The 22588-nt window shown below is 44.4% G+C and overlaps 2 protein-coding genes across 3 annotated transcripts in view; one reads left to right on the forward strand and one right to left on the reverse strand.

Annotated features, from left to right (window-relative positions):
• Nucleotides 1-203: 203 nt before the first annotated feature.
• On the forward strand, nt 204-18239 carry LOC144727454 (protein arginine methyltransferase NDUFAF7, mitochondrial-like). Of its 2 annotated transcripts, none has more exons than XM_078606304.1 (10): nt 204-578; nt 5076-5239; nt 5676-5756; nt 6210-6320; nt 6795-7026; nt 7159-7217; nt 7821-7934; nt 8688-8831; nt 10007-10183; nt 14561-14642. In XM_078606304.1, the coding sequence occupies exons 1-10, from the start codon at nt 509-511 to the stop codon at nt 14582-14584; spliced, it is 1176 nt and encodes a 391-aa protein (XP_078462430.1). In that variant the 5' UTR covers nt 204-508; the 3' UTR covers nt 14585-14642. The 2 variants fall into 2 exon arrangements, with proteins under 2 accessions (XP_078462430.1, XP_078462429.1); XM_078606303.1 differs by having other exon boundaries at nt 210-578; nt 14636-18239.
• The window catches only part of LOC144727453 (serine/threonine-protein kinase D3-like), a 46463-nt gene continuing 40919 nt past the window's right edge, over nt 17045-22588 (reverse strand). The window contains exon 18 of the mRNA XM_078606302.1: nt 17045-22269. Within this exon, the coding sequence (XP_078462428.1) occupies nt 21931-22269 (339 nt within the window). The 3' untranslated portion in view covers nt 17045-21930. The remainder of the gene's footprint in view (nt 22270-22588) is intronic.

Consider the following 22588-nt stretch of genomic DNA (forward strand, 5'->3'; position numbering starts at 1 on the left):
ATTTAAATAGTCAAATGTTATTTGAATAATACTTGAATTCGTGCACAATATTATTATAATAATATTTCAGCCTGAAAATGGCCCTTTAAAACTTGACCTGTGCGCCACTGACGGTGCAAAGCACGTGGTGGACACTGGGGGCTGTTACCGTAATCCCCCGATTACGAGACACTATGGGAAATAAAACAAGACGCAATTCCCCACTCGTGTGCCGGGTCGTCAATAGATTATTTTTCCGTTTATTTTACAAACTTTATCTTACACATACACACACACTCAGCACACGAACCGCATTATAAGCCGCACTGTTATCGTTAACTTTAACAAAAAGTTATGTGCGAGCATCTCTCGTGATCCAGAGAATACGGCCACAAGCGGCGAGTCGCCCGCCACGATCGCGCTTCGTGCCGTGTTCACTTCTTATTTTGCCCTTTTTAGTTGCGTTTTAAATGCTCGCAGCGAGCAAAGCAAGACGATTTATAATCGATTAGGGACGAGGAAAATCGTCATGAGTGCCGTCGTGCGCCGCTCGCTGTTCGACGCGCGTCGTCTCTATCGCCGAAAGCTCCGAGGCCTAGGTGAGTGGCGCCGCAGTCCAGCGGGGGTCGGGGCGCCTTTCCCGGCAGCGGCTTCTAGTCGAGGGTCGGTGCGGGCGGCAACCGAGTTCGGAGCGAGAGAAAAGTGGCTCACTTTCGCGCGGGAGTTGCGTTAAACGACGCACTTTATGCAGTCAGGCGAGTCGTATATAAACGTGCCGTCGCGTGTGCAAGGTTTAGCTATAGTACGCAGTGATTGCATGTTGTAATATTGTATCGCGATGTCGCAGGATCGGGCGAGAGTTTGCGGGTTCGGAAGGAATTCATCCAGCAGTGGATTTACCACGGCCGCTGAATTATTCTACATTTTATGGTGGTTCAAGCACTGCACTGCTACGAATCCTGTGACCTCAGTTCGATTCCCGGCCTCGGATAACAACTTGTCAAGCTGCATGGGATTTTTTACCCTGGGATCTCCTCGAGGTCAACTCGGCCTTAAATAAGTATCTGGCGCGGTGTGAATTAAACGTTGACACAGGGGAGACAAAGGCGGCCGGGCGTGTGGGGTGTGCTCGTCCCATAACTAGGTGCTCACGAACATCACTGTCGTATTTTGTGGGGTTGTTTGTTTACGGAGTGCGAGTATGATTACACTTGGGCACATGCAGAAGGCAATGCAACCACATTTATTGTTGTATTGCACTTCAATGTGCCCACGTCTATGCTCCCCACACATGCCCAACGTGGTGAAATATGCACCGACCAACGTGATGAAATTTGGTCGAATAACCCTCACGGTGTGGAGAGGGCATCATCCAGCAGTGGATCAATATAGGGCTGTGACATTTAAATAAATTACCCTCAACAATTCTTGGTCTTGAGCTAATGTTTTGTCAAACTCGCTGAGATAGCAAGCTACGTCGTCGTTTTCTGTGTATCATTCTTTACGGCGACAATGCGTTTTGTTTATTTACAACGATACATTGAAACTATTAATACTCTACTGCATTGATTACAATAATAAATAAAAATTAGAGATGGTAGCATCAATGAATGTACCTAGTAGCTAAGATAAGATTTACACGTGTGGGGTTATATTTGTGGATCCAATTATATTCGAGTTTTTTCCTTACGTTTTACTCTTATCCGTGTGTGGATAAAATGCGCGTCTCCACTTGCCACGTGTTTATAATGGAATGATTGATAGACTGCTTAACACCCGTGCAAAAGCGCGGAGAATTGGATCAATGTGCCAGTAATTTCCAGATTACGAGGTTATGTGCGCAAAATCGCGACTGATTGAATTCTCCGCTACTTCTCGCTTACTTTTGTTTTCTGCTCTAAATGGCAGATAATAGGATCGATAATGTTACTTCCACGATACCAATTCTAGGGCGATTTGGGAGTTGTAGCTAGAATAGAAACAGTGGGCAAGAGGAAGTGCATGAGAGGAGATTTCTCTGTATAACTATGCAAGACACGACAATGCTGTCCAACTGCATTTGATTGAATAATAATAGTACATCTTTTTCAGGAAAGCCTCAGTAAAATTTTGACTTAACTTTCGTGACTGCAGGAATTAATGTTCTTTGGTTCTTTCGGTAAAGTCACGTCGATATAAAATAATCAAATACAAATAATACAATAATTTTTTGTTTTATAAAACGCTAACACTCACGACGTTTCGATCGCAACACAAGCGGTCGTCATCAGGCGGAGAAAAATCATTTTTGTATCTACGTGACTTTACCGAAAGAATCAAAGAATATGAAAGCCTCCGTACTTTTGTTTTCTAAACAGTTTTTCACTTGCATGTTTTGTCATTCCATAAATACGTTTTTTTTATTCCATTGATGAGTGTTTTAATTACTCTCTGTATGTGAGTTTAATATGATCTACTTTATGGCCGTGTAGTTGGCTTGCCGATGTCGTATCGTGTACGCAGCCTGCGATAGAAGAAGAAGAATCACTGCTTTTAGTTTCTCCCTGCTGTAATTTGAACTGCTTCAAGCTAATGTTTCCAAAGCCTTGGGCGAACAGCTTCCAACTGTGGATTAATCACCAGATTAGGGATGGCTCTGTTTTGCTGTTTGCACTTTTTGAAAAGGATTAAGAGGCCACTAGCTTCAAGGCATTAGGCACTAGAAAATTACTGCTTTCGCCACAAGCTAATGCCTGTTTATAGTTTAATTGCCTGATAATGATTTCCTACTAGAACTAAGAATGTTTTTTTCGCCAGATTGGCTGTTTGCTCGACACAGCTCAGTATTTATCAATGTGCTAAAATGTTTGGGAATCTGTTATTATTTGTATGTTTTAATTAGCAGTTCAATGTGCAAATAAGTCCCCAAACTTTAACTCCTTTTTACATTCTTGTTTTTGTTAAATAAACGGCTTCATTCTCAACATTCTTTTCTGCAAATTCCACGTATTATAATATGCTTTGCTTCGTAGTTGCTTATGCATGTTATTTTAAATGCAGTATATGGGCTTTATTTTCTAACCTCAATTGGTTAATATAGAGTAATAGTCCCCCCCCCCAGATCCACAGCTTAGAAGTGAGGGTTTGCGGCTAATTTAATGGTACATGTTCAATGAAGGGACGAAGGCCCCCTGCCAATTTCTTTCTTGGGATTTTGAAGGCCAGGTCCTTGGACATCACAAAAGCACGACACCATTAAGACTGAACACACACGGGGACACCAACCGGGCTGCAGACAGGGTCCTTTTAGAGGAACATTCTCTGCAAAAGCACCAGCACAAGCACCTATGGACAAAGGCTTCCCCCCCCTCCCCTGTTTTAAACAAAGGCAATTCTTGACACGGCTAAGCGCTCAAATGATGTGAACAAAAAAAAAACCCACACTTTTTGTGGATCTTTTCCACACTTTGCTCGAATTAAAGAACTTAATGGGGTTTTTATGCCGTCCCACTTCCTGCCTCATTAACGCACAATACCTCACCTGGCGTCGAGTTGATTTGTCCTCTGTGGCCCCCTTTTTTGAAATGTAGCCTGGGTTGGGACTGAGAGAATGAACTGAGCAGAGAGGCTGTTGTTTTGTGAGCACTGCTAATTGTTGATTGGCAGCCCTTTGTGTTTTCTGGTCCATTTCAGTGGCCTATACAATTTATTAACAAAACCCCATTAAGGATTAATATTACTACAAATCGACGGATATCAATGATAAAGTGTTTGCACAATATATATTTAAATGTAATAAAACAAAAATTGTAAGCAAGCAAAGTATAAAAAACAATATCAAGCTTCGTGCCTCATTATTTTAAAATAACCAATACAGTACACGTTTCCATCATACATAGTTACGTACATACGTGCAGTGTAACAATGAAACCACGAACATTGCCCTCCGCATCCAACCACAACTGTGAAGCTTGGTAACGCACCTCACCGGGGCCTCTCGTCTCCGGCTAATAAAGCGAAGGAATTGTCAGCTCTTACGGCCACCGAAGTGCTGGTGTCGAATGCTGGCGGCCACGTTCATCTCACAAGCGGTCCCACCCTCCATTCACCGCGCCGGCTGCCGGGCACGGAAATTCCCCCCCCCCCCCCAAATTAATAGTCACCTGCAGCTGAGCGGGCCGACTGAGCCTCTGAGTGACGCTCAGAATTAGGGCTGCACCCTGGGGTCGTGAGATCGTCGCCACACAATCCGAGCTCTGTCAATCTCCGCGATCCTTTAATAGAAGCGGGAGCGGTATTAACGGGGGTGACGGCGACGACCGGAGGTTTTGAGCGTCGTTTGCATTCCTCGCTGCCTGCAAAATTAAACTCTTCCTTTTGAGCCCACCCGTAATTACCGACTTTCTCACTGATGCTTTGTTGAATCGTAATTATAGGAATTTTAATTTAAAATTCCAAAGATGTGTTTTTTTTTAAATATATTGTCAGTTTTTAAACCATGTTCCGTTTCAATGAAGGATAAACTCTGAACCCTGTAATGGGATCGTGAAGTAAATGTACATGCATGCTTCATCATGTTTTTGTAAATCACACGTTATATTTCAGAAGTATACACTTACAAAAAAATATTGTTCTAGCTCATGTGATGCATTTATAAATTATAACGGTAGCCTCCTGAACAGCACGACTTACACAAAAAAAACAACTTTTTGTACTGCACAATGTTAACACAAGGCAGTACTCATTCCGGCACCTTCCCCAGCGATTCAATGAAGTGTCACATTTCAGGGTTACAACTCAGTTGTAAAATGTATGATGTTTTATTTTTCATCATGTCCTTTGTATTTTTGCCTCTTTTGATCTATTTCAATTAAATCATTTTCTTCACTCCATTAGTGCAAATGTAACAGCATAATTTACATAATTGCACACGTCATATAAATTGTTAATCATCTAGTTTCTCACGCGCAATTATATGCGCGTGTTGTGAGTACGAGGATCATTTGCAATCCACGAATCCTCTTTCATTGCTTGTTGAGCTAAAACAATCGATTATAGATTTTGCACGTGAAAATTAAGTTGCAATAATCTTAACCTTGTACCACATGACGTTATAGGTCTTTTGGAAACGCGGATGGACGTCGAGAGATTTTCATCCACTCATCCAGAGAGTGGCGTGGAGGTGACGCCGATGCTGAAGCATTTGGTGTCTAAAATCAAGGCCACTGGACCCATATCGACAGCGGAATACATGCGAGAGGTCCTGACCAACCCCGCAAAGGCAGGTCACGCGATGTTTTTTATATAACCGTCACAAGAGCATATTTGATTTGTACATGAAATCCACAGCATTCTTGTCTGTCAGAACAAAAATCTCAATGTTTCAGTAGATGTAAATATATCAGCCAAGTCAGCCGAAACTTCAAGTTCTTGTTTTCTTAGCGTCCGTGACACGCGTTATTATTTTTTTAATTAACCTGCCTGTTTTTTACAAGCTCATTGAAGGAGAAAGTTTATAATTTAATTATTACTCGAATTTTTATTCTGAAAACACGCTTGTGCTTTTTTCCATTAACTGATGAAGGCGAGCGTTGTGTACACGTCTAGGTGCAGTAAGTACACTTTGCACGGGTGTTGTGAATTGTTTTGGGTGCAGAGCACAGCGGATTAAACCACGTTTTCTTGTATGTGATGATATGATTCGAATTCTTTTGCAGGGATACTATATCCACCACGACATGCTTGGAGAGCGTGGCGATTTTATTACATCCCCAGAGATCAGCCAGATATTTGGAGAGGTACACAAGCGTCTTGTGTTTTCCACAACTACATTGAATGAACACTTTGCTGTAGCTAAGCTTCGTATGATACACAAGTGGGCATCCCCGTCCTATTGATGGGGTGATATGAAACTCACGTGAAACTTATTTGGCTCGCCCAATCCCACATGCCTATCTGTTGTATGATTTTGACACTTGACTTGCCTTACTACGCATTGAGATGTAAATCCCAGACGGGATAAACAATGCCGGTTAAAATGTCTTTTTTTCTCTTGAGAATGTCATTGTCCGTTCAATAAACTAAACATCGTAAGCTTGCAAGTTCAATTTCTTTCTTTAAAATTTTATTGAGCAGTTTCGGAGAAGCTCCTTTTGACAAAGATGCAGATTGTCTACTCATCATGGAGATGGGCCACGGTCAGCAATGATGTGTGGTTGTGGATCTTCTTTTTGTCATCCGTTGGGCCTCAGCTGGTGGCTGTGTGGTGCGTGAGCGAGTGGGTGGCTGCTGGGAAGCCCCCTTCTCTTCGTCTGGTGGAGCTTGGCCCAGGACGTGGCAGCCTGGCCAGTGATGTGCTCCGGGTTTGTCCTCCCCTTTAAACCAGTTCCCGCATCTTCGATTAGCACAGTTAGCTATGTATGGTGCGAAAGAAGTTCAACATACATACATACATGCAAATGCACATCACAATCCTCATCAACAACATGAAATACATCACCTAAAGTTATTTCACCCAAGACTGCGGTAACATAGGTTAGTGTTGAACAATAAGTGAAATATATTGGTTTTCAAAAATGTTTGAATTTATTACACCATTGAAACACACACACACACAGGTTCTAACAATGAGGTCCATAAATCAAAAGCTTTGTGATTATTCCATATATATATGGGTCTCTGTGAGTCCAAGGGTCTATGTGAGGCTGATGATCTCTATGTTAATCACTGGGTCTATATGCGAATCTACGGTTTTCTACGAAAATCTCTGTCGTTGATTCTTAAATTCCCCGCAGTGTGAACAAGAATCCTCCACATCCGTTTTCTGCTCTTTCTAGGTGGTCGAGCAGTTGAGGCAAGTTCTGGACAAAACGGAGGTGGCTCTGCACTTGGTGGAAGTGAGCTCCACATTGAGCGAGGTGCAAGAGCAGGTGCTCATCGGCAAGACGCAAGAGCAGCAGGCGAGCCTGGATTCCCACGCGCAAGCGGAATCTTCCACCTACAAACAACGCGTAACGAGGAGTGGAATTCCAGTCTGCTGGCATCGGAATCTGCAAGATGTGCCAGAAGGTCAACTGTGCCAAATTCATTTAATGTTTCAACAAAGAAAACCAAAGACGCTATTTTTTATTAATATCAACAATCTTACGTAACAGCTTTAAGTAATAACGTTTATTTGACGTGATGTCATTTTTTTTATAGGCTTCACTTTCTTTGTGGCACATGAATTCTTTGATGCGTTGCCCATCCATACGTTCAAGGTTAGTGCGCTTTTGTTTTTGTGTTTTTATGGCTGTGGATCGCTCGTGAAAATGTGCTTAATCGGTACTGTTGTACGACCTGATTTCCATTGCGAGAACCACAATGTAAATAAATAATGCTTGAGTTGCACACCGTACACCACATCAGGAGAAACCACCCATGACTTAATTTCATGCGGCCCTTGGCCACATCATGGGGCCAGTCACTTCGAATTGGCCTGCAAATGATATCTGTCCCTTGCTGAAAGCATATCGGCCACATTAATCAGATACCAGAGGGGAAGGTGTGTGACCTGCCAATGCTTTCTAGTTTTAAAATGCGTTATCACCTGTTATGATTCAAAGTTCTGAGCACCGCAGTCAATACATGCAGACCTAACTGATTAATGCATAGAGTGCTAAGTTTGGTTAATGGATACAGTCTAAATTTTAGTATTGACTAATGTGTGGCTCACAAAAGCTATTTGAAAATGCTATCGGGCAGCTCCAGAATGAAACGTTTCCGTACCTCTGCTCGACACGAGTTGTAAACCTGTGCTTTGTTACTTTTAGCCAGTAATGGGGAAAAAAAACCGACCTAAAAGTGGTGTTGTTTGTACACAGAAAACGGAGCGCGGCTGGAGGGAGGTGATGGTCGACATTGATCCGGAGTTGCCTTTTGGGTTGAGGTTTGTGATGGCTCCAACTCCCAGCTTGGCCTCGAGTGCTCTTGTTCAGGTCAGGTTAAAACACAAAAAAACAATCCCCACTGTCTCGCTTTTGAGATTTCTGTCTTCTGCCATCTCACGTAATTAAGCTGCGTGTAATAATACCTGCATGGGGTTGTCCTGGCCCTTAATTAGGGCCATGGAGGGCTGAACAGGTGGATACATTAGCCAAGCCATGGTTAACTGCCAAATTAACTTAATGCATTTTTACGAAAAGTGATATTCCATGCAGGCCCTTTATAATGAATTTGATTTTGTCGGGATTAACAAAAAATGTTGCTGTGTCGTGGTGTTTTATGTACCAGATTCAGCAGTTGCATGTAATATGGAGTGAGTTGTTGAAAGCTGGGATTCAAGTATTCAGAGATCATGTGTGGGAAAATGCTGCCCTCTGTCGTTTGCAGACTTGTATTGCTCATATTACAAAATCCAAGTACAATAGGTCTACGAGAATGTATCTAACGCTCATTAGATGAGAATATATTAATCTGTCGATGTATGATAGAATAGCAATGGAATAGTGCTGTGCAGGGCTTAATTTCAGCCGGGTCTGTCCAGTCCGGCAACCTTGGATAATATTTATGCGCCCGGCACAACCATGTCCAGTATGCCTGCCGCTACGGCTGTGGCTACCAGTCACGTGCCTTCTCCAGCCGGCCAGCGATCCAGGCAACAACAATATTGAGTAAGTGAGATGTTAAGCTCCGGTGCTGGGTGCGTGGCCACAAGCAGCTGCGCGATTCTTCCGCTCGTCGGACCGCAGGCCGGGGAGGTGCGGGAGCACGTGGAGGTGTGTGCGGAGGCCGCGGTGCTCGTGGCGAACCTGGCCGAGCGCGTGGCCGCACACGGCGGGGGGGCGCTCATCGCCGATTATGGGCACGAGGGCACCGGCACCGACACCTTCCGGGTGAGCTCCCCGCTCTCGCCATGGGACAAAACTGGGCAAAGTGGCGCGGATCCTGCAATTTCACGGTGTTAAGATTTCACTGCTAATTTCATTGTTCCATCCGCACAGTGGTCATCCTCTCCCGGTGCTTTATTTCCTTTGGCTGCCATTTGATTGTAAATTGTATTCATTGGCCATCATTTAAATTGAGCGATGTGTCCTGCCCAAGCCTACTTTATTTCCGTGGCCGTCTGGAACGCTCTTCCGATGTTAGGAAGCCACTGGAGCGATGCACTTTTAAATCTAGATTTAAAACTCATTTCTTTAGAACTGCTTGTTTGTGTTTAGTTTGTTGTCCTTCCACCCGCACCTCCGATTAGCACGGTTGACTACGCACAGTGCGAAAGAAGTTCACCATACATACAAGATGATGTGTCACTTTCATCTTTGATTCAAGTGCCCCTCTTCACTTCTCTTGGTGTAATTATAATTATAATCATATATCTCTACGATTCTTTGCACATATTTCAGCATTGTTCCATTTTCCCATTCACGTGCCATGGAGAGGCCCTCATCCAGCAGTGGATTGGAAAAGAGCTGCACGTGTATATATCGTCATGTCAAATTATACAGTAAACTGTGCACGGTTTTACCTAAACGGGGCATGCGATTTTTCTAATGCATAACCTAGGTTCATTTACAATTAGCAGTCTATGTTATTGAATAATGTGGTAAGCTTTTTAGAGTTGTCTTTTATTGGCGAGCACAGTATAAATGCGATTTGATTCCATCATGTGCCGTGTGCGTAATGTTCCGTGTTTTTGCCTGCCGTGCGTGTGCATGCGTGTGCGCGTGTGTATGCGTGTGCATGCGTGTGCATGCGTGTGCGCGTGTGTATGCGTGTGCATGCGTGTGCATGCGTGTGCGCGTGTGTATGCGTGTGCATGCGTGTGCGCGTGTGTATGCGTGTGCGCGTGTGCATGCGTGTGCGCGTGTGTATACGTGTGTATGCGTGTGCATGCGTGTGTGCGTGTGCATGCGTGTGCGCGTGTGTATGCGTGTGTATGCGTGTGTATGCGTGTGTGCGTGTGCATGCGTGTGCGCGTGTGCATGCGTGTGCATGCGTGTGCATGCGTGTGCATGCGTGTGCATGCGTGTGCGCGTGTGCATGCGTGTGCGCGTGTGTATGCGCGCAGGGCTTCCGTGGCCACAAACCGCACCACGTGCTGTGCGCCCCGGGGTTGGCTGACCTGACGGCCGACGTCGACTTTGCATACCTGCGTCGCGCGACCGAGGGCCACGGGGTGACCTGCCTGGGGCCAATCGCCCAGCGAGATTTTCTTCAAAACATGGGCATCGACCTGCGCTTGAAGGTTAGAATTCGGACCCCGATTCGTGCTCAGACATGCTTGGTGTGGCCTAGCAAGGCTCTTTTTCAGTGGTGTAGTGTGGATAGCATGAACCCTCGTGCAAGGAATTGAATGGGACTCCCTGTCCCAATTTCTCCGCCTTATTATTAACTCTGCGTCCACGGCCCATCTGTCCTGTGGGTCTCTGTGCAGTTGCACCCCCTGCACACTTCATAGCAGCTACGTCTCGCTTGCTCCTTGGTTCTACTGTTCCAAGCTAAAGATGACGTGGCATAAGATCACCGCCAATTGCAAATCTCACTTAATTTCCCGTTGCCAAATAGTTTTTTTTTATTCTTACACCTTGAATGCACACTTCATTGCCAGATCCGTGCGTGTCTGTGCTTGTCTGTGTACAGGACACCGCTCTGTAATAAAACAAATTTAATTGTTTTTCCTGGCACAGTGAACTTGGCGCATTTAGCCCTCATTAAACTGAATGACATTTGTCATTGGGATTTATTGCTTTCGTGACTGCAGGAATTAATATTCTTTCAACCTATGTGCGTGACTTTACCGAAAGACCCAAAGAATATTTATGGCTTTGTAAAGTAATTATTTAAAATCACAAAGTTATGCTAATTATAAATACATGTGTGCTTTATTTATCCGAGTAAACATCATTAAGTAATTTCATTAAGATTTTTCACGTCGGTCCTGCCGTGGGATGATTTTCCATGTAACAGGAGTTATTTGAGTTGATAGAGATTTTAACCAGACACAATATAAGTCTAAGCCAGTTAATTGGATGTCATTAAGGTTCATTAACTGGCTTAGACTTATATTGTGTCTGGTTAAAATCTCTATCAACTCAAATAACTCCTGTTACATATAGATATAAACATAAACAGACATACAAACCACAACACAAAACTTGACTGGGATAGCATATGTTATAAATTTGACCTTTCGAACAGGGCTTGATTTATCACCGATTCTTTTTTTGGGTTGCTCGTAAACTGTAATAGGTGGCACGTGACTAGTGGCGACAGCCATAGTGAGATGTTTATACTGGATGCAGTGTGCTGCGTGCATGCTTTCCGGTTCAGCGACCCGGACTGAAATTATTCCCTGCTTATGAATATCGTTCTCAGCCTCTTTTCTCGCTTGCCATCCATTTGAAGTGCGGGTGATGTATTCTCACGGTGTTGTCATTTATCTACAAACAAAGGGCATCCTTTTTCCCCATACATTTCCTTCCATACTCATCCCCTTCAACTGGTTGCGGTTCGCTGGGTCTGGAAATATTTTCCAGGTCGTCGACTTGGACCGGCCCGGTTGGTATTATGCCCTGCTTCTGTGAGGAATGTTTACGGCGGCATCTTGTAGCGCTTGACATTCGAAGTGCGAGTGATGTATTGACGCAGAGTTGCGATTTAGCTACGCGCCAGCGGAACCCCTTTCACACGCTTTCCTTTCTTGCCCCGGGGCTCGCGTGCTGGAGAGCCGGCTCTCAGGAGTTGTTTGTGGCCTCCAGGGCACGGCACCTGTGGAGGTAGTGAAGATCCTCACGCAGTGCCACGCCGATGCGTGTGCCCGCCTTATCGGCTTATCGCCCTGAAAGTGTGTTTGTCAACAAGCACCGGGACTTGTTGTGACAACAGAGGAAGGAGCCAAGAAATGAAAAGGAAAGAACAAAAAAATCATTAAGATGCCACCTCTCGGAAAAGTGTCACATTATATTGTAAGCACTTGTGTTCGTTTCCCGAAGCTATTTAAATTATTTTAACTCAATGAAGCCGATTTTACTTAAAATCATGTATGCAGGTAAAGTAATTCATTATTTACGTTTATTGATCTAAAGCTAATGCGTTTGTGAAACATACAGTTTAACAGTAAAGCATTTCTTCTCAACACAGTGACTTGTAGAAATCTGGGCCAAGAAAGGATATGCACGCATGGAGGAATAGATATATGCACAGGAGGAAAATATTTACGTGCACACCTTGTATAAATAATTATTACAGTAATGCCCAGGTGAACCCAGGAATTTACATGAGTCTTGAGACTCCCAGGAGGGTCCTGCTTTGAAATGTTTGGCCAATTCCACGAATTAGTGTTTGACGTACGGTATAAAACCGGAGTACCCAGAGAAAACCACACTCGTACGTTGGGATAACACTCGAAGCTCCGCACATTTGGATTCCACCCGCTTGCTGTACCTGCCATCTCTTGGTCACCTCACAGCCTCAGTGGGTTGGGAGTTTCATAAATGTGTGCGGTCCACCACCCCTCGCCCTCAAAGCACCGGATTGCAGGTGTGTGCTTCACCCCCACACTGGGCTCACCTCTCGTGCTTATCGTGAAGACCAGTTTTCATATTGCACTTAGCTATTGAATTTCTTAATGCGAGGTATTCACCAGCACAAAGCATGCCCACAATGGTGGAGCTGAGAGCTTCCCTACTCCGGCATCTCATATTCTCCCTCCGTCTCTCGGAGCCGAACAAACATTCTGACACGGCAAAAGGGCCTCGCAATGCTCGTTCGGAACGCAGCTCAGCTTACAGCGTGGCCTCATCAGTGGACCCGATGGGAACAATGCAGCGAAGAGCTTATGGATCATTCATATTTGTGCCGGTCGATGCTGTTATAGGATAGAGGCTGGAATTTACATCAGGGTTCAATTGGTCTGTGTGAGTGTGTGAGTGATCATAGCCCGAGAGACTCTACATTTATAATACAGATGTTAATGATTTGCTTCCCACCACCCCCCACTTGCGATTCAGTGAATTTCCAAGATTCAGGGATGCATATTTTCAAATAAAGGATCGATCGTTGTATCGGTTGTGACACCTTTCCCATTGTTTTATAGATTGCGTTCTCGGTATCATTTCACGAAGCGAATAATCCTAAAAGGAACTCTTGCAGGGCAGTGCAAGCACCCATGTTCGAGAATGTTCAGCGGAGGTGGATATCACAGGACTACTTCCGAGATATCATCAAGCGACTTCTTATCCAAACGAGGGGGCAGCCACTTTCCCACCTGCCCTGCTTACAAAGTAGTGTTCATCGCATTGCAGTCAAACTGAATTTTTAAAATGACAGACCTTGAATTTACACAAATTAACTGCAGAGCAATATAAAATGTGGTGGGTTTTTTGCGTGCGGTCTGGTGACTGGGCAAAGACGAACTCACTACACTGGAACACCCAGTTCATCATGGGTAGTTGCCCGGAATCTAACCCAGGATTTCGGTGGTGCCAACATTGCCACGGTAATGTGGAAGTTCTCTCCGGCTCGCCCAAGGCTTGGTACTGTAAACAAGTGCCCCTCCAACTCGTTTGTGCGGCATACTTTTTTAATTATGCATATTTCACTCAACCCTCACAAACTTTGCACGTGATATTTTTGTGTCACCAGTAGCTGAAAAAGGGGGGTGATGTCTGTGCAGGGTCAAGTGGGGACATGTCGTCCATTGGTTCCTATGTCCAGAGGCAGCCTGGAAAATGAGGGCTCTAGCCCGTGGCACACATTCTTGAACTCTCATAAACCCTCGTTCCAACTTTAGCACATCCTCGTTATTTTTTCATGTCAATTTTTGTTTTCTTCCAAATGTCATTCTTCACATTGGCCAATATTGTGTAACAATACTGGGTATGATTAAGGCACAGCAAAAGGTTGTTTGGCAGACACTAAAATTGCAATATTTATTGTGTAGCATTGAAACATTAAATATTAAATCTTCTGTGATGTCATTGCAATGCATCAGTGATGTCATGGAAGGTGCTCACCTTTTAAACAAATGGTTGAACATTGGGGGTGGCCATACAACACTTTACCCTGCCCCTCCCATCCCCTGCACTCCCCCAATCACCCCACAGTAGTTTGATCAATTGTCCTGATGCTATGTCAGGATTCAATAATAATATTTTTTGTCTTTTTTTTACCATTATCATTTGTGTTCTCATTTTTTGTCTGCCTTGCATGGTCGTGTTTAGTTTTGTTCGCTGCATTGACTTTACGTTGTAATTGGCATATAACTTGCATATATATTCTTTGGGTCTTTCGGTAAAGTCACGTAGATAGGTTCAAAGAAAATGAATAAAAACTACAACGTTTCGATCGCAACACAAGCGTGCGTCTTCCTGATGACGACCGCTTGTGTTGCGATCGAAACGTCGTAGTTTTTTGTTATTTTCTTTGAACCTTTCTATGTGACTCTACTGAAAGACACACATAATTAGAATTCCTCCAGTCACGAAAGCTTTAAGTCAAGATTTAACTCGCATATACTTTGCATAAGTCATGAGGTGTAAGTTTTCATGCGCTCAAATCTGGTGCATGAGCAAAATAATTGATATTACTTCAGCAATCGATGCATTGTTACTTGTCTACTCAGGGTTCGCGATCTTCTCAGTCTTGAAAAACCTCCATAGACAGCACCGGGTGGTCTCTGCCTTATTTTCAAACTCAGATTCTGCTGCGAAACGCGGGTGACGCCGAGACTCGCCGGCGATTGCTGGCCGGCTACGAGATGCTGATGAGCCCGGAGAAGATGGGCACGCGATTCAAGTTCTTCTCCTTGGTTCCGAGTGCACGATTGTCTCCCGGCCCGACTCGGGAACCTACAAAGAGCCCAGCGCCACCACCCGTGCCAGGTTTCAGTGAACTCGTCATGAAATGACCTGCAAAAGTCCTGTTTGCATTTGCACATCTTTTGTAACTCTACCGTGTTTTACAACTCGCCCACCACTGGATGGAGGCCTACCGATGCCTTTCACTTATGGAGGTTTGGCACTTATTCGTAGCTGGGCGGTGGTGGTGTATGTCTGTAATCCTAGACTGTAGAGGTGAGTGTTCGTGGATCACACAAACGTTGTGAAACTCCCTTGTGGACTCCCACATATTTAAATGTGGACCCCACCTATTCAGGCTGTAAGGGATAGTGTGTTGCCACCTTACATGCGTGGGTTTTCTCCGGTTGCTCTGGTTTCCTCCCACATGTAAACACTGATTAATTGACTGAAAAGATCTTAACATATGGAGAACCGCAGAGCTCAGGCAATTGTTGGCACTGGCTGGGCACGTGGTTGCCTTACTCATCACTGATATTAGGCATGGTTGGGAATCAAACTCGGGTCGCCGAGTTAATAACATAGCGCGCGAATGACTGCACCACCACTTGACTCAGACTTCCATTTCTGTGAACCCATCAAATAGAGTACAACTATAACATTCTAAAATGTACAATGCAAATGTAAAGGAGTGGAAGGTCACTTCCAAAGATTAACATAAGTCTCACTGCTCTGTTATTTATTTGAGTGTTTGATAATGAGAACACAAAAAAACCTGCTTTTAAAACCACTCGCCAACTGACGTGTTCTTCTGATTTGTTCAAACGCAGTGCGTTTTAAGTTTCAAGCAGCGCACAATCATGTGTCCAAAGCACAAGCCTCTGTGCATTTTGCAGAAATATTCAGCATTTCTTGAAGAAGTGCATTGTGGTCCTCTTGCCTTAGGTCACCATCGAAATAAATTTGAGTAAATGTGACCGACTGCAAGGCAGCAGTGCACAGAGTTGGACCACTTTGGACCTGGTTATCTCCATACGACTGTTCGGGGAAGTCTGTGTTCCGACCTGCGCTCTTATTCTCTTATATGATGGGATTTTCTCATCATGTACAGATTTCATTCATGTCACACTTGCATAACTTTTACCGAGGCCTCCGTTTCACGTAACTTGCAGCCTCAAAATTTGACGGCGTTGTGAAAAGTGAACTCTGGAGAAACGCACGAAATAAACGACTAACAATAAATACTGATCGTGTTTATGTGTTTGGTAGAAGAGGACTTCGATAGAGATATTGATTAAATTGAAGCTGGAATTGGCATGGACTTCATTCCTAAATTGGCAGCAACACAGGCAACAAAATACAGCTTAGCCTAATCCGTTTAAACTGCAAAGAGCTCATTATTATAATTCTAGTACAACTTGTGCTATATATCAGTTGTTGTGCTTCTGGTACAACTGCATGTCAATTACAATGTGATTACACCAATGGTATCGGGAAAACGTACACAATTCAGGGCCAGTCTTTGTTGTACATGATGTTTGAAATGTAATTCTTTGACTTTTTAGACAGTTGTGTACACGCATGTGACTACGTCACGTGGCGAGGTTGGAATTGTTTACAGAGAACCTACGGGTACAATCCTGATGTTAGGCCCAAAGTATTTCCATGTGTAGGTAAACGCCACGGCGATAATTGTTGATAAAAAAAATTCCTGAGTACATTGAGTTCTTGTGGATGCCTGCCTGGATAACCATTCTATGTTACTCTATCACACCACCTTTTGTGAGGGGTGTCAACGGTTTACCCTCCCTCCCAGCAACGTTGGGAATTGTCACAGTTCAGCGTCATAATTTTATTGACGAATTCAATGTTTTGCTATCTCGCTTGTTTTGGTTCTCATTTCGTTTTCTCTCGTGTGTTCATGTCGCTTTCATGAGCCCATTTGTAGCGGCAGTACATTCGCACGCAATTTTCAAATATCGTAAATGATCAATTCTTGCGCGCGCAATTCGATGCCGTGTACCATGAGAGCCTTCACGAACCGCGTTGACCCTGCAATGGGGAAGCATGGTAATACAATCCCCATAGCCGCACGGCATGGGGAGGGAGCCCTATATACAGCCCCGAATTGACGAAGCTTTGAAAAAAATTGCGAGCCTTAAGAACTGATATCAATTGACGAATCCACGCATCACCACGCCCTCTGCTTTACACTGATCGGTGTAACAACCATTCACCAAGTTATCCTGCAGGTGGCACCAAGCCAAAGCCCTTTCTGTAGGGAGAAAATGTCAAAAGCACATTCAGCCTTGATTTGCAATGGCACTGCAAGCTTTATTATTTTTCTTACTGGCATCTCACACATGAGTTTCAAATGGCAGTATCCAGTTCAGCAGAGGTATGTTGTTAAACAAGCATCGTAATTAATCTCAACAGTGGTATTGCATGATTTTCTTATAAGTGTAACAAATAAGAAAAAACAGGAACAACTTAGCAAAGTCAAAACCTGTAGTTCGGATGCATCTTGTCCCACTCACCGATGTTCAATAGCATGACCCACTTTCAAACATATTGCTTGCTTATCACAGTGGTTTTGCTGTGAATGGGCAATGTTTAGAAAGTAGGGCAGCCATGATCAATACAGGTGAAATCGTTAATCTCAACAGTTGTGTTGCATTATCGTGTGAAAAGTTAAAAAGACAGCACGCGAATCGCCGTTCGTGAAGTCAAAGCCCGTTTTAAGTGGCAGCTTGTCCAATCCAACTCGTCAATGCTCAATAACGATGACCTAGTTTGAAACGTATTTCTAGATTTTAAATGTGTGTTGCACAACAGTGGGTAATTCTAAGAAGGGGGACATCTGTGAGCAATCATCCAGAAGTGAAATGGTGTTGCCGTGGAGATTCGTGTTTGGTATCGGACACGTTCAAGATTATGGACCACACACTCAATTATTAAAATTCATTAAAGACAGACACGTAATTGAGATGTTTTTTCGATAGATTATTTTTTTTATGTATTTTAAGTTCAAATGTGGAATGCTTTCATCTCTGTCCAAATTAATGCATTGGTCGTTAAACTCTGTCCGTGTCTTCAGATCCAATTTCTGTGGTTCCATTGTAACACAGGCGTGCACTGTCAGACTGAAATAACCTTTCTCTCTCGTGATCCAATATATTGTTGCGATTCCGGGCCACGTTTTTATTCAAGACGTGCTTCCCGTATTAACATTGTTGTCAATGTTGTGATCGTTAATGGTTGGAAAGTATCACGTGAACCTATTACACGTGGCATTAATCACAATCATTGTTTTTCACACAATCAATTTGATGCATGTATCGTACATTTAAGCACTGATTCAATAATAATTGTATTGTGAATTATTCGCTTGTGTGTGAAAAAACAAAACATGGAAATGAGAATGTGTAAGTTATTTGGTCATGCTGCGTTGCTATTGTGGTACACAAACACAAATATGAATAAAAGCAACAATTAAAAACTCAACACATTCGTCAATAACACTGTGGCCTTCAAATGAAAGATGTCGGTGACATTTCAGGAAATGGTTCTTAATATAACATAAAATAATTTAACCATACGATGTTTTAAAAAAAGTTTTGCTGGCTGGCTGGCTGGCTTCCTGGCTGGCTGGCGCGTTGAGCCGGGTTCGTGCGTCGCGCTGATGTCACACATCATTCCCTCCACCCCAGCCGTGGTTCTCGGGCCACTGCCCGATAAGTTGACTTATATTTAAATTAAAGGCAGTATTGTTGACGATTGTGTTGAGTTTTTGTTGACATGAGAATTAGGTACTCGGTGGTTGTTGCGTCACAGGTGGTGGCGGCTTGGGGAGGCTTTCATCCAGCAGTGGATTGACCATGGCCGATGATCATGATGGGCACGAGAATCAGATGTGGGATCAATTTGGAACCACTAGGCTCAGTGCATGTTTTAGAATGGTGGAACAGCTGTTGTGTTTTTTTAACTGCCACCTTCGTAAATATCAGATATTTGTCATGTTTAAAAGAAAATGTGTTTGTTGTTTTCAAGTTTATACGTTGCGCCGTTTGTTTATAGCTTTGACTCTTGCATTATTTTGACAACAGATATGCTTCGGCATAAATGCAGAGGGTAAATCTTGATAGCTATGAAATATAATATTAAAAATAGAGCAAAAGCCTTAACGTTCGTATAACTACATTCTAGAAAACTGCAAGGTTGACATTGCAAGTTTATATTAAAAAAAAATATTAAAAGGATACCTGATTATTTCATCTGCAGTACCCCAATAGTGGCATGAATTGCCAGATACAAAATGTATTTCTTCTGTGTAAACTGATAAGAATATATCTAAAATCGTGACAATCGTTATCTCACTTAAAATTGATCTTTTCAGCCTTCCTGATATCGTTATATATATAAACACTTTCATAGGACAATAAATATAACAATGGCAGTTGTCACAAAACATACCAGAACAACGCCCTTCACTTACCCAGGGAACAAACTCGACTGAGTCTCAAGACGGTCCTCTTTGGGATGTTTGGCCAATTCCCGCTTTTCTAATTTTTAGTTTTTGAAAGAAAACCAGAGCACGTACCCAACAAGAAATAACAACGCATGCATAAAAGGGGTCATCATCACTCAAACCTGCCACTGATTTAGAGGTCACCAACTCACATGTCTCCCTCGCTATACGCGGGTTCAGTTTGTGCAATTTCACGTACATGCGGATAGCCTATTTCTACCAATTATGTACGGATGTTTTATTTATTCATGGTTATTGTTATTCTTGAAGCCAAAGAACATGAGTGACAGAGGGGATACATTCGGCGTGTCCACAACAATCCTTGGTCTAGCCGCAACCTCCGAGTAATTCTCCCCGCAAATGGGAGCCGATTAAAGTTACCCGGATTCACGACGCGACAACGGTAGAGGGATAATGGTCAGGAGCAGTCGGTTAACCGGGGAAACGCGTGCACGTAGCCAACCGTGCTATACTCTTAGTTCTTTTGGTAAAGTCACGTAGGTAAAAAATGAAATTAAAATTAATAAAAACAATAAAATCACGACATTTCGGAGGCAACACAAGCTTCCGTTCGAAACGTCGTGATTTTATTGTTTTTAGTTTTTATTAATTTTAATTTAATTTTTTACCTACGTGACTTTACCGAAATAACTAAGAGTATGAATCCTTGCAGTCACGAAAGCTTCAAATCTAGAACCAACCGTGCTAATCGGAGTTGTGGGGAACCCGTATTCAGCTATAAACTTGGATGTGGCACAACACTGTGTATTGTGCTGTGTGTGCTACTCGGCAGGCAGCTGTGTCGTGCAGTTTTGCTTTGTGCGCCCCTTTCTTTGGAACACATCCACCGCATAGAGCGAGGGGAACCTGTACTTTGATTTACCGCCTTCCACGGGCCAACTTAAAGCCCTGTCGGCAGTGTCGCACTGAACCACAGGTCTGTGCCGCCACCATGCTCGGCAAAAGGCACATTCAGGTGGCTTTCCAAAGAAGAAAAAAAATGCTTCGCTGGATGAAATATCTCCACATTATTAATACTGTACTCGTTCAAGGGCACCAATTTCCCAAGGATGCCCTGGAACTTAACTATAAACCAAAACAATGTTTTATTTTACCAGGTAAGGCCCACTGAGCTTATATAGCTCTCTTTCAGAAGCGACCTGTCCAAAAAATATAGCTCAGCGAAAGTGACTTATCGTCATGTGAAGATTTATAGCGGCCAGATCCTCTAAATCAGCGGTTCTTAACCTTTACTGCAGCCTTTCACCCCTTTGGTTCTCAATCGTAAAAAAAAACATGTTAATAAATACATAGAGGGTTTGGTGAAACAAAGTAGTTGTACTTCCATGCCCGTGCTTAATTTGGGTTTCAATTATGTAACTTCTAAAACAATCTGGCATGTCTCACACCCCCAGAAAGGGCATCATGCACCCCCCAAGGCATGCGTGCAACCCCAGGTTAAGAAGAACCACTGCTCTAAACGCGCGTTCATTCTAAATGTGGAGGGAAACGCCGGAGGACCTGGAGAAAATCCACGCGACCACGGGGAGAGAGAACACGCAAACTCCCAATATACAGCAGCAGACGTCAGGGTCGGGATCGAACCCACGACCTCCTGTATACCAGGCGAGGGAGTTAACATCTCGTCCGGGCTGTCCCAGCTGGGCCCTGGTTGCTTGGTCCCGGGCTGTGCCAACTGCGTTGCTCTCTCTTTGTTTCCCTGCAGGGATCCCCTCGTCGTCCACCCACCCCTCTTCGACCTTAATGCGGTTTGATGAACAACAAAAATGCGTCAAGCATCTCTAAATCCAATTGCTTTTGGATGCTGAATTAATGTAAATTGTTATTGTTGTACTCGTGTCAAAGCCAGACAAGTGGCACTGTTGGTCAGAAGAGCGCTTGAATCGCAATCAGAAAGTCGGGAGTTCAATTCCTGGTGAGGGGCCGATTCGGTCCCCACTTTGTGAGAAGTTCAGTGGCACCGCTGGGAGACTAACCCCTGCCATGGGAATGTGGAATTTACACTGGAGGCTGAAGGTTGCTGTTGCCAAAGGCCATCCAAAGCTCGTTAGTGCAGGTTGACGTAACTTTCTTTAAAATTGGATGAATCGCCCGCAATGCTGACGATCTTTCAGATCTCAGAATCTAAGCAGGCTTGAGCCGGTATAGCGCTTGGATGGGCGACCACCATGCATCAAACAAGAGTTAATAGGCTGCGTCAGCAGAAGGCAGTGCAGAAATATCCATTGTGTTGTGCAATGCAGCAACGCCTATGCACCCGACCTTCACAAACTCTCACGGACCAACTTGAAATACGGTCAAAGAACCCCACCCACGACCCACGACCTGGAGGCCCTCATCGGCGGATGCCCTCATCCCTCAACGGACTGACACAAGGGCTGTACGTGAACACATTTCACCAACACTAACGTCTCACCAACCACAGCCTCTTACCAAACAGCCACTTTAGCAATGTCCTCAAACGGGGCATGAGAAGGCGTTGAAAGGGATGACCAAAGAAAAAATACTCTCCTCGGCTGTGCACCTTGAGCCACGGGGACACATTTGACCAGCACGGCGAAGTCCGGTCAACAACCCACCCGGCGTTAAGAAGTCCCACCACTCAGCAGCAGTGGATTGACACGTGCGCTCGCACATGAAACACAATCACAGGCTGTTGACGCGCTTGCTCAGACACTTCACAATGTCCGAGTCGCTTGAGATATCCGCGAGCCGGCGGTAGCAGTCGCCGCCGCCGCCGTCGGGAAGGAAGCGACCATTTTCCGCGAGGGCGGCTCTCTCCGCGGAGACGGCGCAGCTCCAGCGGGCGGCGGAGAGGGCGGCCGCCACAGCCGAGTGGTCGAGGCTGTCGCGGAGGTGCACGGGGAAGGGCAGGTCGCGGTCGCGCGCGTACTCCTGCCAGCGCGCGTCGTCGCTCTCGTGCGTGATGTAGCGCTCGCCTAGACGCAGCTCGAGCTCGCGAAGCTGCAGCCACGTGGGGTAGTCCTGCCGGCGAGACCGGGCGAGGCGGGGGCGGGAGGGCCTTTACGCAAAGGTCAAGAGGGGTCAAGATTCTAGAACCGCTGTTTGTGTTTAGTTTGTGGTCCTTCCCCCCCCCCCCACGCACCTCCGATTAGCACGGTTGGCGACGTATAGTGCGTAAGAAGGTCAACATACAGTACAACATACAGGCTAAATTTCGATTTAAAGCTTTCGTGACTGCAGGGATTCATATTCTTGGTTCTTTCGGTAAAGTCACGTAGAAGGGAAATAATAAAATAATAACCAAATATAAAATTCTCACGACGTTTCGATTGCAACACAA

The sequence above is a fragment of the Lampetra planeri genome, chromosome 25 (genome assembly GCF_965212315.1).
Source record: "Lampetra planeri chromosome 25, kcLamPlan1.2.h2, whole genome shotgun sequence".
Classification (NCBI taxonomy): domain Eukaryota; kingdom Metazoa; phylum Chordata; class Hyperoartia; order Petromyzontiformes; family Petromyzontidae; genus Lampetra; species Lampetra planeri.